This window comes from Nelumbo nucifera, chromosome 2, assembly GCF_055504915.1.
Source record: "Nelumbo nucifera cultivar China Antique chromosome 2, China Antique-T2T, whole genome shotgun sequence".
NCBI classification, from domain to species: domain Eukaryota; kingdom Viridiplantae; phylum Streptophyta; class Magnoliopsida; order Proteales; family Nelumbonaceae; genus Nelumbo; species Nelumbo nucifera.
This window is the reverse complement of record NC_142650.1, coordinates 18,406,788-18,423,943: the sequence shown is the minus strand read 5'-3', so window position 1 is coordinate 18,423,943 and position 17,156 is coordinate 18,406,788. Positions and strand designations below refer to the sequence as shown.

The window sequence follows — 17,156 nt, the reverse complement described above, 5'->3', positions numbered from 1 at the left end:
CAGCAGTTGAACAGTATATATTCTCCCCTTATTTGGTTCAGACCAGAATTGAAATAGAAATCAGTTGGAATGGGATTCTCATTCTTAACAGAGAGAGAGAACAGGAGAAAATGATCATCCCTCAAATGAGAAAATGTCATTTCATCAAGAATGAGAATTGGACTCTAATTCCATCAAACCAAATAGTTAGAATATTCTGATTTCAGATCCATATTCTTCTAGCAAATCAAATGGAACCAATAATACCATCACCCATTGAGTTTCCAGTTTTTCATCCGGTCCAAGTCTGACCAGTATATCAGAATAGAATAGAACCGTTGGGAGTGGGATCAATGGTTCAGCTGTTTCAATCTTTCAGTCTATATAATCTTTAGCCATCAAGAGAAATAAATTAAAAGGAGATTTAGGATAGGAGGTTTGCTGAAGTTTGGACAGGTTTGATAGTGATTGATCCTAACCCGGAAAAATATCAAGCAGGTAACCAATCCTACTCTATGTGCCGTGGAAGAAGGGGGCCCATGATGGGATAATCCGGTCCATTAGGAACCAGACATTCGTAGGCCCAACTCAACTAAAATCCGATTGATGTGTGCTGTGTAATGCGCAAACCTAAACTTCCATCAGATATGTCGAGAATCGAGTTGCTATTAGTACCCACTGATGACTCTGTAAATTATAAGTATTTAGTATTTACTCCCTTAGATCACCTGGAGCAGCTTTTTTCTTTTTTCTTTTTTCTTTTTACTGTTTTACATGTTTTACTTTGCAAATAAGTTATACTATATTTTGACATTATAGCATGGTTTTCAAAATTGGATCGGACCAGAAAAACTGGGAACCAGTCAGGTGACTGGTTCCATTTTACCCCAGAACTGTTATTTTGCCAAAAAATATTGATTTGGTCAGTAAACCGCTGACTCTGGCTGTCAAACCGTCCAATGGTTTGGCCTTTTTTTTGTTAAAGCGAGCCATCTGTTCGATTCAACCAGTCAGACCATTCAACCCAGGAACCGGACCCCTGACCGGTTCATTGTCTGGTTCGAGTTTAAAAACCTTGCATTATAGCCTGGCTATGAGAGTAAAGGATTTGAGTGCAAATTCTGATTTCTTTTTGTTTGATCTTTTGTCTTATTTTCTTGGAATGCATTGCAGATGAAATAAAATAAAATAAAATCTGAAAGTAAAGTAAAATCCAAAGCAAAAGTGAACCAGAACTTACATTTTTCTCCTTTGCACTCTCATGCATGCATTTGTATTAGTGAAAATAAAATGGCACTCGAACAAATAGAGCCTATATTTTCAAAAATCAATAGTATCATGTAGGGATTGATCCAACCTCAAAGGTTGAGGTCCCTGAATAGGTTTTTATTTTCAAACACGTCCCCTCAGGTAAAAGCTTATTAGGCTTGAAGCATGGATAAGTACAGGTTCACCCATACCTTTTGTTGAAACTTAATTAATTATAATAGGGGTGATGAAGATCAAATCAAACACAAGAATGTTTGGTCAAAAAGAGACATTAATACCAAACCAATAAACCATTACACCATCCAACATAAAAACTTAATTTGTTAAGTAAGGTCCTTGATAGATTTTTATTCTCTAACAACTCAATCCATATCTAAACCCTATCTAAAGGGTGAGTACTTGGTAGAGTGTGTTAAAAGGAATGGATAAAAAGTTGCCACCCTACCAGCAATGTAATAGGATCATCCAACTAATTCTTAATTTCTTGATGATTTTGATAGCATGACAAGATTAATTTTCTAATAATATTATTGTCAATCACGTATATGATCAATTGGTGATATACATTGAGAAATGTATGATTACACAAAAATCTTGAACACTCTTGCAATGACAGCCACTGGTTTAGGGATCTTATCATAAACCCATATATCTATGGCGTATACAATGGATCTTATCATAAACCCATATATCTGTGGTGTATACAATGGATAATACTTTTATAAAAGTACTTTTATAGAAGTGTTTTTATAAAAGTAATTTAATAAAAGTGTTTTTATAAAAGTAATTTAATAAAAGTGTTCTCAAAGGGTATATTTTGAAAATTTGAAAGAAAATGAATGACAAAACAGTCACAAATGCTTATTTAAGTGCTTGTTAGAGATAAAACTACCAAATACCCAATATAAAATAAAATAAGCACTTGAAAAAGTTGGGTGCCAAATGCAAATAAGTGTTTGTTTGATAAGCATTTATTTTTAACTTAAGCACTCTCAAACATGGCCTTATTTCTTTAGTATGGTTAATTAATAAAGGATTAGTAAATACCTTGAATATAAGACTTAATGAGAGGGATTTGAATGAATAAAAAGCGGTTATTCAAATTATATTTCTATTCATATATTTAGAGATGGATCAAATTAAAAAATTAGGGTATTTTAATCAAACAAAAATTTCACACTTTTAATATTAGTATAGATTAGACCACTCTGCATAAACACTATATAGCTTGAATAGATGTCTCTGGACTATAATCATCAAACAGGTTAATTAGTAAACTTATACAATTGAATGGATTTTTTGTGTTAAAAATCTTCAAGTAGAGCTCACATTTAATTTTTCAGGCAAGTTCAATTATGGTAGCTAAGTTGTAGCAGTATAAGGGTTATGGGTTACCTAATGCATTCCTTAAGTAGGGGTGTTAATTGGACTGGATTTGGTCCAATCTGGTCTAGTTCAATGTGAATCCATTACAAATGGACCTGGTCCAATCCATTCCAATGAATATTTTGGACCATTTTGGACTGACCCAGAGATTATTCAATCTGTTCAAATTCCTGTTAATTTAGATTGGTTTCAATTCAAACCTGGTCCATTGACACCTATGTTCTTTATCTTCTATCAACGGACCAAGTCCAATCCAATATGTCATATTGGTTCGTCTAATCTGTCCAAATTCAATATGTCTTATTGGTCCGTCCAATCCATCCAAATGGATTTTGATTTGGATGGAGTCCAATCCAAAACCGGTCCATTGACACCCCTACCTTTAAGCAGCTTAGAATTCCCAATGTTTTTATTTTCCAAAAAAAATAAATTAGGACATTATTTAGCAAAATGTTGTTTTTCGTTCCAATTTCCATGGCATGATATTATGTATCATTAAGCCAAACTTATTTTTACCTTTTCATTTTGAGAAAGAGAAACCACCCGAAGATAATTAATCAATAGATACCGAAAATGTAATATGTTTCAATTTTCAACTTCTTTAGATTCTTTTTAAAGAAAAGGCCTCAAATTTTATATTTTCGAAGGTATGGAAAAAACACGAATAGGTTGAAAAAATTAATAATAATACGTAAATAATTTTGATTTTGAAGTATGGGATAAAAAATTAGGGCAACAAATTTTTATTATATACTTTTAAAAAAAATTAAAAACTTGTTCATACTTCTTCACTAATTTTTTTACCTATTACATTTTATCTAGCCACTTATTACCATAATTATTTTGGGTTGGCTAATTTGTAACCAAGGCTCACTTATGCCTATTGTTTAAAGGAATTCAAATCTGTGCCCTTACAACATTCCATAGTATATTCCTGTCGTGTATTAAGAACATTTCTTGATAATGACATCATCGATTCTAATACCATCATTGAGAGATGTTTCTAATACACTACCGAAATGTGCTGTGGGACGTTGTGGGGCGCCCCCTTTGTGTTAAGGTATTGATATGCTTATAATTAATCAATAGCCAGTATAATCGATCATGTGATATTCATCAAAATTGACACGGAGGGTTTTGGTGATAAAAGTTCGGTATCATAACTTTCCGGCATCATAAATTTACCCCGGTGACACACACAAACGTTTTCGGTATCATATTAATTATACCAATACTTATTACTGATTATGATCCGAATTATCCGAATAATTTGGAATTGGATCGTCAAACCCAGTTCTTGATCCGATCCATTGACAGCCACACGAATGAATGAGAGATAAAATCGGGTAACAATGTGGGAAAACAGTGGCCACGTTAAAAGATTTTGCCATGCAATGCCAACCACAGAGAAACACCACATAACGTGCACAGCTACTGGAACATCGGCCACCGGCGTGGCTACGCAGAATCAACAGATAAGGCAAAGATAAGGCCGAGACTCTCACATCCGTCAGATGGATACCTTCTTTACATCCAACGGTCACCTATCTACATCGTGGATAGACCACATAACCTCATAGGATCACCAAAATATAATTCCAACGCTAACCCACCACTCCACCGAGTACCCACCACCACCACCGTCGCGAGCCGCACGTCAGAGGTCAGACAATGGCCACCGCCACAGCCGCCGCGACTTCTTCCTTCCTCGGAACTCGCCTTCACGACGTGCACACGAACTCCGGCAAGTTCCAGGCCAGATTCGGGTTGCCGTTCGGCACGAAGAAATCTCCTCCGCCGAAGAAGACCGCGCCGTCGAAGCCGACTTCGGACCGACCGCTTTGGTTCCCCGGTGCGAAAGCCCCCGAGTGGCTCGATGGAAGCATGGTTGGTGACTTCGGATTCGACCCTTTCGGACTGGGGAAACCCGTCGAGTACTTGCAGTTCGATTTGGACTCGTTGGACCAGAACTTAGCGAAGAACCTGGCTGGTGATATAATAGGAACTCGGACCGAGAGCTCAGATGTGAAGTCGACTCCATTCCAGCCCTACAGCGAGGTGTTTGGGTTGCAAAGATTCCGCGAGTGTGAACTCATTCATGGCCGGTGGGCCATGCTGGGCACACTCGGTGCCATCGCCGTTGAAGCCCTCACCGGCGTTACCTGGCAAGATGCCGGAAAGGTAGGCCTCATAGTCACATTCCAACTTCTAGAGGAAATCCTGCCAAAATGGTTGGACCCATTTCTGAAAATTGATTTGTGATGGTAATTTACAGGTTGAGTTGGTGGAGGGATCATCCTACCTTGGCCTTCCTCTTCCATTCTCACTATCCACATTGATATGGATTGAAGTTCTACTGGTCGGATACATTGAGTTCCAGAGGAACGCAGAGCTCGACCCAGAAAAGAGGTTGTACCCAGGTGGGAAGTACTTCGACCCTCTCGGCTTGGCCGCCGACCCGGAGAAGAAATCGAGGCTCCAGTTGGCGGAGATCAAGCATGCTCGTCTGGCCATGGTTGCGTTCCTGGGCTTCGCCGTGCAAGCCGCAGTCACCGGTAAAGGTCCGGTCAACAACTGGGCTACGCACTTGAGCGACCCACTTCACACGACCATCATTGATCGTTTCACTTCCACCTCTTGAAAAGCTCCTCTCTCTTTTTTGTACCGGCGCGGGGACTTTTTGCGCTAGCTTTTGCATTGTTATTTGTATCTCCACCATCATCATCTGTAAAAACTTTGACAGTATTATGTGAGATGTTACTACATAATAACTGCATATAGTTTGTTTATATTATAATTTTTCACAAGTCAAAATTACGAGAATGCTATTCAATTGATCATGAAAAAGGAAAGTTAATCGGAGTCATTTCAATTTTAATAATTTTAATTTCTTCCTGTTCCAAAGTAACGAGGAAAAGCAATAGAGTTTCTTCTGTACATCTTTGTTTCTTTTTTAAATGTGAAGTTGGGTTAGGTTGTGAAATGTCTACTGGGTTCAGGTCTGGTCCAGGCTCCAGGCTCAAACTGCGTTTCTAATGAGGTCTAGGACAATCAGACCCGGGTCTGAACTAGGCTCTAATGTTGGCAATCTCATTAAGAAAAAAATGTATATATATATAATAAAACCAGGAGTCATGATTGTTTAAGGAGCGTTTTACAACCTGAATTGTTTTTCTTCCTGTTAGTTCCAAAAATAATCAAAATCACCTGATTTGAAAACATATTGATTTTCAAAACAAATACACAAAGTAGGTGTCTTTTCTATTCAAAACTGAAACCAAAACCATGCTATTGAATTTATGTTTTCAAAAACATGTTTTCATCTGATTATTTAATATCATATAATTTCTACATTATAAAATTTGTTTTTATTTTAAAAACATGTTTTTTATTTTTTTTGAGACAAGACCAACTAATTTTTCTCCTTATGTTGTAAATTGATGGCAGAAATAAATTTTCATCCTCTTTTAATTAATTATTTGTTTTTTTTCATCTAGTTTTAGCAAGAAGGTTGTTTGTTTGGAAGGAGTAAAGTAAAAAGTAAATTGATGTGACCCACAGTTTATATGAAGAAAATAAAGGTAGGAAGAATGTGGTGCAAAAGCACAACTAATATATGTAAATGAATCCTATTGCTCAGTTTGGAAAGAGTATAAATTCATAAAAAATAATAGGTGACATAAGGTTTTGCACTTTACATATTTGTATTTGTTCTTCTTCCAAAATAAGCCTATGGCTGTGTTTGCTTGCAATGCAAATTTATTTGTACTGATGCAAAACTGTGGCAGTGCAAATGATTTTGGTGCAAATTATGATTTAATTTTATTTCAAAATTACCTTATTTGGTTTGATTGCAATACACATGAAATAAATCAAGATATGAAGCAAAATAAAGTAAAACCCAAAACAAATTTAAACCAGAATTTGCATTCTTTTCATTTGCACTCCCATACATTTGTACTAGTGCAGATAAAATTGCACTACAACCAAACACAATCTAAAAGCACAAATTTTACATTAGGGCTCAGTTTGAAAAGAGTACAAATGCAAATGTGCAAAACCTTATATTTTGTATGTATTTATACTGTACATATTTATATTTGTACTCTTTCCTAACTGAACCTAGGTAAGGGTGTAAATGCAAATGTGAACTAGCTGCAAATTTAGCACATGGTTTATATTTGAATTGCAAACAAACGGAACTTTTTAAATGTCAATAATTTGTGTTGATTCTTTTTTCTATTTTTTGGTATTAAAATAAAGAAAATGGATTATATAAATTTAGGGGTAGCATCACTAATACCCCGTAATTGTAATATAATTTAAACCCCATTCTAAAGTGCTACTCATCTCATTGCCAAGCCTAGGGGTGGCCACGAGCCGAGCCTTTCACAATCTATTCGAGCTCGGCTCAGCTCAATTTAAACCAAGCTTCGAGCCGAATTCGAGCCTAGTGAAGTTCAGCTCGTGAGCCTAGTATTAAATAAATAATTTTTATTATATATATACATACATACATATATATTATATATAATAAATAATATTTATTATATATAATAATATTTTTATTTTTTATGTATAATAGTAAATAATTTTTATAATTCTTAATTTTTTGTTTGAAAATAAAAAAATAATTTTATACATATAATTTTTATTTTTCAAAAACAACTTGGTTTATAGTCGAGCTCGAGCCGAGCCGAGCTCGAACTTACGAGCTATGAATCGAGTCAAGCTTGAGCTCAAGTTTCTAGATCAAATCAACCTCAAGCCTGATACTATACTATTCTTATGAGTCGAGCTTGAATAGCCAAGTTTGCTCTCTCCCTAGTTTGCTCTACCTACAAAACACTACCTCCATGCATAATAATATGTAAGAGGATGAGATGTTTTCCATATGTGACTGATGGTATGTGGGTAGAAAATCCAAACTCATGTACTAGACTTAAAGTTCTTGTTAGTGGCATCTTTATATTCGCTTTATATATTTGTATACAGACACCATCCATGATAAGCATCTTTGGTTCTATTCTTGGGTTTCAATGTTTATATCTTGCCTTACTGCCCTTGTACAAAGGAAAAGGGATTTCTATTCCTAATTGTTAATGGATACAACTAGGCAAAATGATAAATAGCCAATTTCCCTTTTCCTAATTGCTATAGGCTAAGGGGAATTGTTGTAATTAACTGAAATACTTAAAACCTCTATGTCCTAGATAAAAATTTTATCTTAGTCCTATAAAAAAAGAACTCAATATGGGAAAATTGATTCTAAGTGTTTAGAATAATGGTCAAGGGTGGTGTAAAACTTGGGTTTTCGCTAGGGGTGATCATTTCAGCCTGGCCCGGCTTGGCCCGATAATTCTGGGCTTGGGCTTGGATTTTGTGTTTAGGCCTGGTTCAGACCTGGGCCTACATTAGGCCCGCAAATTTTAGGGTCAGGCTTGGCCTTAATACTTCAAGCCTGACCCGATCCGCATATATTTAAACTTACACATTTTGTGTATAATGTATACATGTTATTTTACATTATATTATATATTTTATATATAAATATTATAACATGACATGTATAATTTATATTATATATAATATTTTATATTATATAATGTATAAAATAAGTTTATATGCATGTTATGTCATTTAATATATAGATATATAATATTTTATATTATATAATGTATAAAATAAGTTTATATGCATGTTATGTCATTTAATATATAGATATATAATATTTTATATATGAGTAACATTGGCTCGGAATTAAAATATTATATATAGATATATAATATTTTATATATGAGTAACATTGGCTCGGAATTAAGCTCGGCCCAGCCTAGGCCTGTATAGACTTGAGCCAGGGCTTATATTTCAGGCACATGCCTAAGCTATAGTCCTTATCATAAAAGCAAAGCCTAACCTGGCCCGACCCATGATTACCCTTTGTTTTAGCCTTTTTGGGACATAGTTGTTTGGAATCACCCATCTTCGTTACTCTCATTTCATCTTCTATATAAGGTTATGGAGGAAACCACCACCAGGGTAACGAGGATGGTTTTGATTCCTTTGAAGTACATTAATAACTCACGAAGCAAGTAGAGGACAAGAAAAACTTTAATTTAAAAATTTAATGAAGAGTTAAGGGTGCTTTTGTCCTTCACTTTGTTTAAATCAATGATTAAAATATTGATAAGGAATATATCATAATTGATATTAGTAGGTAGAGGCGAGGCACGGGATACACTACTACTACAGTTTTTTTTTTTTTTTTTTTTTTTTGTATTTAACACAACATATTAACAATTCAGAGGTAAGCTTCAGTCAGAGCAAGCCCATGCTCACACCGTTCCAAGAGCCTCTTGTAATCTTGCATTAGTAAAGTACATAAGTAGGGAGATATTCCCAATGCAAGGTTGTAAAGATTGTTCAAATAAGCTTTGCTTTGACTGAAGCCGGACTTGTAATAGAGGGATTTGAATCCACATATCCGTTGGGACTAGACCTGTTCATGGGCCGGGCTGGGCTTTTGCTCTTTATTAACATAAATTTTTCAAGCCCGAGGCCGAGCTCGACCCTCATAAAAAGCTCGAAGCCCGAAGCCCGACCTAGGAGTCTGAGCGCTGGTGCCCTCTGAGGATTGAGAGAATGGTGCCTGCTGAGTTCACCGATTCTTGGGAGTCTGAGAGTAAGAATAGAAACCGAGAAAGTGAGAAGATAGAAGATGACAACAATGCCGGTCAGAGAGAGAGAGAGAGAGAGAGAACTCACCGCTCAAGAGAGAGAGACGATCTAGATCTAGTGGCGCTAGTTGCCGGTGCCTGAGTTTGCAGAATGAAAACGGTGCGCCTAGGTTCTGGTGGTGACAACTAGAGAGAGAACTGAGAAGATAGAAGACCTAGTTCTAAAAAGAGAGAGATCTGAGAATGAGAAGAAAAAAGATGAAAACGGTGCTGACTGGAGAGAGAGAGAGAGAGAGAGATAACTATTTCTGGTGGCGTCGGCCGTCGGTGACTGAGTTCGCAGGTGCAGTTAGGTTCGCCGGTTCTGAGAGTGAGAGTGAGAAAGGAGAATGAAAAGAAAAATTTTAAGTATTTTGGGTTAGGGTTAGGTAGTTTAGGAAAAGTCCGCTCGGGCTAGACTTTTTTAACAAATCCCGAGCCTGGCCCGTAAAATAATCGGGCTTGGGCTTTTAGGCCCGAGGTCAAGCCCACGGGCTAAAATACATGCTTAAGCCCATCCGGGGGCTACTCGGCCCATGAACAGGTCTAATTGGGACTACCAGGCCAACGTACCAACCACTACTACTAGTTGAATGAAAGTATAACTAATTAGAGATCACATTGACGTTCCATAAACGCGCCACATACACCTCACCGTGCATTGGAAATATCTCCCGTACTTATCATGGGATGATGTTACTAATACATGAGTGGGAGGTGCTGTGGGGCATTCAATCTGATATTCTGATCTGAACTTAGCAGCTTTTCAGATTTTTTAACCAAACATGACTTAGAAGAGGCTTTCCTTCCATGCAGAGCCCACCTTACACGGCCAAGCCCGTCAAAACAGGTATTGTGTGCAAGTTAGATTGGATTGCCCAGCCTCCACACCAACCCAATCCAAAGTTGGTGTTCGAACGTGCCTTACACTGACTGAAGCCGATCTCAATTCACATTTCTCAACCCTAAACTCTGTCCAGCCTTGAGCCAATCCAACCCAACCCAACCCAAGTGTTTGGGGTTGGGTTCAAAGCTAACCCAACCCAGGAAACACATCTGACGGGGAAGATGAACTGTTAAGGATAACGGAACACAGCCAATGCTTGCTCTGTGATCTTTGCTCTAAAGCTAGCCTCAGTGCGTCACTATGAAGTTTTTTCGGTGGGAGTTGTATGAGTGAACTTGTTGAGTTTCGACATGGTTTGTTCTCTTATTGATTCCCACGATATTTAACTCCATCATCTTCAGATTGGGTAAGATATTTCCTCTCTTCTCGCTAAACGGTTGTTTGCTTCTTTGAAACTCTTTAGTGTTTGGTTTGTTAGTTCCTTAATTTCTCATATCGACTGGCTGATTTACTCTGCATGTACTTTCTTTTCTTTCTCTGCTTTGATGTATGCTTGGATTCTAGAATTGAATGTAAACCTACATTATGGGAATTAGAGGTCTTAGGAAAAAATATCTTTTGAGATCTCGGGTGGGACCTGGAGATGAGGGCCAGACCACTAGGATAAAAATAACCCCAGTAAGTTGGAGCAGTGGAGGAAACAAGCCTCCATGGATACTCCGGAAATAACTAAATTGACTGTGGGGTGCTTGAAAAAAAGCCACAATGAATTGGAAATGCCCGTAAAAAGATACCTCCAAAGGAATAGTTTAACTTGGAAGAGAAATGCGGACATGAGAAGCCAAAATTTGATCAAGAATCAAAAGGGTGATCAAGGTGGGAAACAACCCAAAGATATCTGATGGGTTAAAAGTAAACTGCAATCAGATATATAAAAGTAATCAGGAACACATGTCTAGAAGAAATCCCTTACCGAGAATGGGTGATGGGGAATCTAAAAATAATAATAATAATAATAATAATGGAAAAAAAAATCTAAGATGCCAGAGATTGGTTATAAGTTTTTCCGGTATCATGTCTTTCTGGCATCATAGTTGAACCCATAATAATATTGGAAATACCCCATCAAATAGGATGGTAGAAGAAAACATGGGAGAAAGAAAAATATGTGTAAAATTGGTGAAAAGGAAAAGAGGCAAATGGAAATGATAACTCCAAATTCAAATTTGAATTTGAATGCAAGAGAACAAATTGAAGAGAAAATCAGTATTAATGAGGAGCAAATAGAGGCTCTTCAGGGTGATGACAAGCACTGGGAAAATGATCAGGCTAGACCCCACCTCGTTAGAGTGGGGAGTCAATCTAGTGAAAAGATGATGAATGAAAGTGAGAATCAAAAGACTGCTGAGAATTGGACTAATGAGGAGATAATCAAAGTGCAACCATCAGGGAGTCCGGCAAAGCTAAGAGATTTGGTTTGCTGAATTATGAATTAATAGTGAACTTGACCCGCATCAGGAAGGAAGTGATGTTTAACCACCAAAGGAGTGAAGGTGGTAGGCGAAGATTAAAAAAATGAATAGTGATTGGGAAAGAAGTAATAAATGGAAACAGGAAGAGAATTACCACCGGAGAGACCCAATTAAAATGGGCAGACTTAAGAGACTAAGATCTGAAGCAGATAGGCCAAATTTGAGCTTAGGAAAATGAAATGTAATCATGACCTGCATAGAGATGGATAGGGGAATATATATGATGAAGAAATAAATACAGTGGTGGCATATCAGTCTGAGCTTGTCAAAGAGTTTGAATGATTGACCATATGTAATGAAGTGGAGCAGACCAGTAGCATCAGCAACCTCGAACCTAAAAAAGATAATTATAGCATACTAGAGGTAAACTTGCCATTTAAGAAGCAAACTAAATTTACAGAAGTCTTGAACATTGAATGCATTAATGAGGGAACCCGACAGACTTGAATTAAAATTCGAGTAACTGAGTTTATAAAGCCTTGGTATGTTGGAACTAATCCAATGCATAGTGTTCAAGTATGAGATTGTTTTGACAGAACTCGTTGGTATGTCATTGGAAAATACCTCGTCCAGATGAAATGGACTTTTCAGGGTTCAACCCTATAAATGTTAAACTCATGAGAGCTGATCCTTGGACTAGGATACCAGGACTCCCTTTAGAAACTGGGAAGAACAATGTTTGCAAATCATTCTAACTGACGTTGGTCCCCTATTGAAGATGGATGAAAATACAGAATACCAGTCTAGAATGTTTTTGACTTTTTTCCTAGTATTTGTGTTAGTGTTGACCTCACCAGCTCCATCTTGGAAATCCCTCTTACTATAGGAGGGAGACGACTTGTCTACAACATGCTATATGAAAACAATAGGGATTTGATTCCAACAGTTCCAGTCCCGTTCAAGCTCAGATGGCTAGTTATGTAGCTGGATCTTTTTTGCACATGTGTTAGCTAGTTGGGCTTGTCAGAAGATGTATATATCAAATTGAGATTGTGTAAATGTAAAGTTTAATAGGTTATTAGCTATGGGATGGGTTTCTGTGTTTTTTGTGGGCTAACCCCATGTTCTATGTGATTTTGTAAAACTTACTTTTTATTTTGGTTTCATGACATACATAGTTGCATATCAAAAGAAGGGTAAAAGAAAATTTACAAATTTTTCTTCATGAAAACACCTATCATATGGTGTCTGCAATGAACTCTTAATATGTTTATGGGCAATATCATCTACATTCCATTTCCTTTAGGCTGTATTTGGTTGCAATGCAAACAAATTTGTACTGATGCAAAACTATGGCAGTGCAAATGATTTGAGTGTAAATTCTGATCTATTTTTCTTTCAAATTCTAGCTTATTTTGTTTGATTGCAGTAAAAATGAAGTAAGTTAAGGCATGAAGCAGAATAAAGTAAAACCGAAAACAAAGTTAAACCAGAATTTGCATTTTTTTCATTTGTACTAGTGCAAATAAAATTGCGCTGCAACCAAACACAGCCTTAATTACATTAATTGTGGTTTCAATTCATTTGAATTGCTTTAATGTAGGTAAAACATACTTTCTTTTTGTTAAAAAGTGCACTTGAAAATGTACTTTTAACCATCATTTGATATGAAGACACCTATGTACTACTGGAATGTAGTATTACAACTTAACCTCTTACATTGTTTTTGGATGGTGATGGTTTGTGCAGATGACTTATTTTTTTACATGGCATACATCTCTTTGAGGAAATTTGAATATGGGGAATGCAAGTTTCTTGTGGAATGCTATGACGAAATCCATAACAGGTGGGCTGATAGCTCTCACCATTTCAGATAGATATGCAAGTATTGTTTCTGTTCATGGCCTATCCATGTATCCTACATTCAATTCAAGCACCAATACATTTTTGGGATCCTTATCAGGTAACTTCCTTTATTGCTTGTTTGGTTTCCCAAGTTAGTAGCAGGTAGATTTTAACTTGAAGAAAACTTTGACAGAGGACTATGCCTCAATGATTTGTCGGTTCATTGATTAATGATTTGGGTGCAGATGACTATGTTTTAGTGGAGAAGTTTTGCCTTGCAAATTACAAATTTACAGATGGAGATGTGATAGTATTTCGGTAAATATACTTCTTAATACCATATGCATAGTTTTTCTTCTAAATTGAGCACTTCTATTAGAATGTGAAGAAGATATAACACATTTTGGTGTTGCTATGGCTGTGTGCCCTGGTATTTACCTGCTTTGTTTCCTCTTGTTAGTCAGATTGGTCAAATTGAAATGGCTGTATAAGCCTCAGTCTGTTTTCCATCTTCTATCTCTATACTAGTAAATTCTTTTTTCTTTAAACAAATTCTCCTTTGTTATCAACCAATAAGTAAATACATGACACAAAGAAACATACACAATGCATCTATTTATATATGAGTAAATGCATCTATTTATATATGAGTGCTCTCTGTATTTTTATTACACGTGTATTCATTTCAATGAATCAAAACCAATTGAATGTTAGGCCACCACTCCCTGTATTTTTACTGCACTTGTTAGTCAGATTGGTCAAATTGGAATGGCTGTATAAGGCTATAAGCCTTGGTCTATTTTCCATCTTCTATCTCTATACTAGTAAATTCTTTTTTCTTTTTTTTTGATAATCTAGTAAATTCTTTTCTGCACTTGTTATCAACCAATAAGTAAATACATGACACAAAGAAACATAATGTATGCACATAACTATAGGTATTCAAGCCTATAACCCTGACCAAATGCATCTATTTATATATGAGTACTCTCTGTATTTTTACTGCACTTGTGTATTCATGTCAATGAATCCAATCCAATTGAATGTTATGGCACCTCTCTGGACTGATATTCACACTGTTTAAATGAGCCTGAATTATCAATGTTGTGATTTGCTATCACATTATTTGGAGAATCCTTAACTTTACAAGTTATATATCAGTTCAGATACTTTATGTAGACTTGATATTAGTGCCTCAGCCTTGCTATGTCTTGGAAAATTGAACTTCAGGTTGTATTCATTTCTAGAGAAGATCTAGTAGTTGAAGGATGCAGATTGATGACCATATGCTCAACATTTGTTTTCAATCCAAGAAATATAGGCTACCTTTGTCGAGCTGTTGAATGTTAAATTTGATTGGTGCTAAACTCCATAATTTTCAGGTCCCCCAATAATCACAAGGAGAAACACATAAAGAGAATAATTGCCATGCCAGGTGACTGGATCAAAGTCCCTCATTCATATGATATGTTGAAGATTCCAGGAAGGGCATTGCTGGGTTGAGGGGGACAATTCAGCTTCCAGCTTGGATTCAAGATCTTTTGGCCCAGTATGTTTCTAAACGTATGCCTACATGATATGGATAGCCACATTTCTGTGCACACACATGCATACACACTCAAAAACACTCTTATAGTAAACAATAGAGACATTATATGGTTAGATTCTATTAGTATGTCGGAGACTTGTTGTGAAATAAATGTATTTCATAAGAGCTACTTGAATAGAGTAGAATATTGTATATATTCAACTTAATTCAACAAAGCCTTATCTGGAATATTAGGGACTGGCTACAAAAGTTTCCACTCTACCAAGGGCCATATCCATGGTTAAAATTTGAGCCATTAGTAACTTTAAAGTTTAAACTACCTCAAACAGTAGTTAAACTTTGAGCCATCAGTAGCTTTGCACTACCTCAAACATATGATTTTGCTCTTATGGGTCTTTCAACTTGCATCAGATCACTTAAGAATAATATGTGTGTATGTATGTGTTTAAGTAGAAGCACATGTTGGTTTTGTCAAACAAACTGGAGGCACTTTTTTCCAAGTCCATTAAAATTGCAAGTCCATGATCTTTTGTTATCACTTGTCAAATAATGCTCTAGTTGGCTATCCAATTTTCTATACACAAGAAAGTTGTATGGGAACGGCTTTAGTTACATATGTGGAAAAATTAAAAAAAAAAACTGTAATATATTATGTTTAATAACAGTGAAGAAAGATAACAATTATCCACTAAATTGTGTAAGATCAGTAAAGTAGAGAGAATAAAAAACTAGATCAATTTAGGCTACGTTTAGTTTGACAGAAATATGTGAGAAACAGAAAGTTGAGGGAAAGTTCTTAACAAATTTTGTAAAATTCCTTGAGAACTTTCTGTTTCTCTACTATTTTGTATCAAACAAGAAAGCAGCCTTAATGTTTCAACTAGATCTTAGAGAGGGAATAAAGGGCTTATAGATGGAAGTGCCAACACTTATCTGACACTTTTTTTTTCTTTTGATTGGCTATCCTTGTCACACACGCACACACACACAGACAGTTGCTGGCTATTCTACATTCTACAAAATCTTTTTTGCTTGTTTGCTACAGAAAGATAAGTTGGTTTTCTGTTTCTGCTATTTCATGCCAGTCTTATGTTGCAAAAAGGTGAAGTAGTTGCATCTTCATACTGGAGCCCTACTAATTCAGAGTTGCTTCTTTTGGGCAGGTTCCTCTGGGCCTGGTTCAAGGGAGGGTTACCCATATAGTCTGGCCTCCGCAGAGAGTGGGTCAAGTGAGGAGAAGCATTCCAGAAGGAAGATTTTCTCTGTGATACTTATATGCATCAATGCATGTGAAAGCGTGGGATGACAAGTTCATTTTTCTCATGGCCCTTCATGAACTAATAATCCTTCAATTGGATGGATGAGTTTGCCGTGCAATTTGGTGTTAACAATGTGTGCTCCATGTTTTCACAACACCTGAACACCACCTTACATGCTTTAGCAGGCCAATTCTGTAACTTTGCTTTGACAATTCTTTCTGATAATTTTTAGCACATTCCTTGGATATTTGGTATTGATTTCTTATCCTCTCATGGTGGCTAAGAATATACTGATAAAGGAGCTCAACAAAGTTTTGTCTTGGGAATCTTTTTGGCCCCTGCAGGATCATGAACATGCAGCCAGACGAAGTTGGGTGATGTGATGAGCATTGTTATTTTCCTTTGTAGAATAGTCAGTCAAGTCAAGTTGAGCATAGCCTCTATCAACCTATCCCTCATTCCCTCCTAAGTCCTAATTGGTTGGGAGTTGGCTACTTTTCTTGAGTTTTCTTTGTATTCTTCTCTAAGTCTCTATTTTGAATTAATGGGCCGACCGTATGGGCCCGCCTGCGACTGTCCATCACATTCCAATACATCGTTGTGATAATCTGGTGTCTGCAATTTCTTGCTACCTGCCTTGTCTGGAGAGGTCAAACAATCTAATCTAATTCAGAACAAGTATCCCTTTGGGATGACGTTCCCAATGCAGCTTTTGTCTTTGTGAGGTGGGCTTCATCCAGATTCCAGAATCCAGATAGTCTATAAGATTTTTTTTTTTTTTTTTTTTTTTTTTTAAATCCTGGAAGCCGAAATTTGCTATTATGTTACCATACC

General features: G+C 36.4%; 1 protein-coding gene and 1 pseudogene across 2 annotated transcripts; both read left to right on the top strand.

The window, feature by feature from the left end:
- Positions 1-3,983: 3,983 nt before the first annotated feature.
- On the top strand, positions 3,984-5,451 carry LOC104595012 (chlorophyll a-b binding protein CP29.2, chloroplastic). Its single transcript, XM_010255556.3, has 2 exons — positions 3,984-4,815; positions 4,910-5,451. Exons 1-2 carry the CDS (start codon positions 4,306-4,308, stop codon positions 5,273-5,275), a joined length of 876 nt encoding a protein of 291 aa, XP_010253858.1. The 5' UTR covers positions 3,984-4,305; the 3' UTR covers positions 5,276-5,451.
- A 4,155-nt stretch (positions 5,452-9,606) lies between these two features.
- On the top strand, positions 9,607-16,943 carry LOC104591145 (uncharacterized; annotated as a pseudogene). Its single transcript, XR_016082469.1, has 5 exons — positions 9,607-10,603; positions 13,419-13,632; positions 13,760-13,832; positions 14,897-15,063; positions 16,227-16,943. The product of XR_016082469.1 is annotated as an uncharacterized LOC104591145 (transcript).
- The last annotated feature ends 213 nt before the right edge of the window (positions 16,944-17,156 follow it).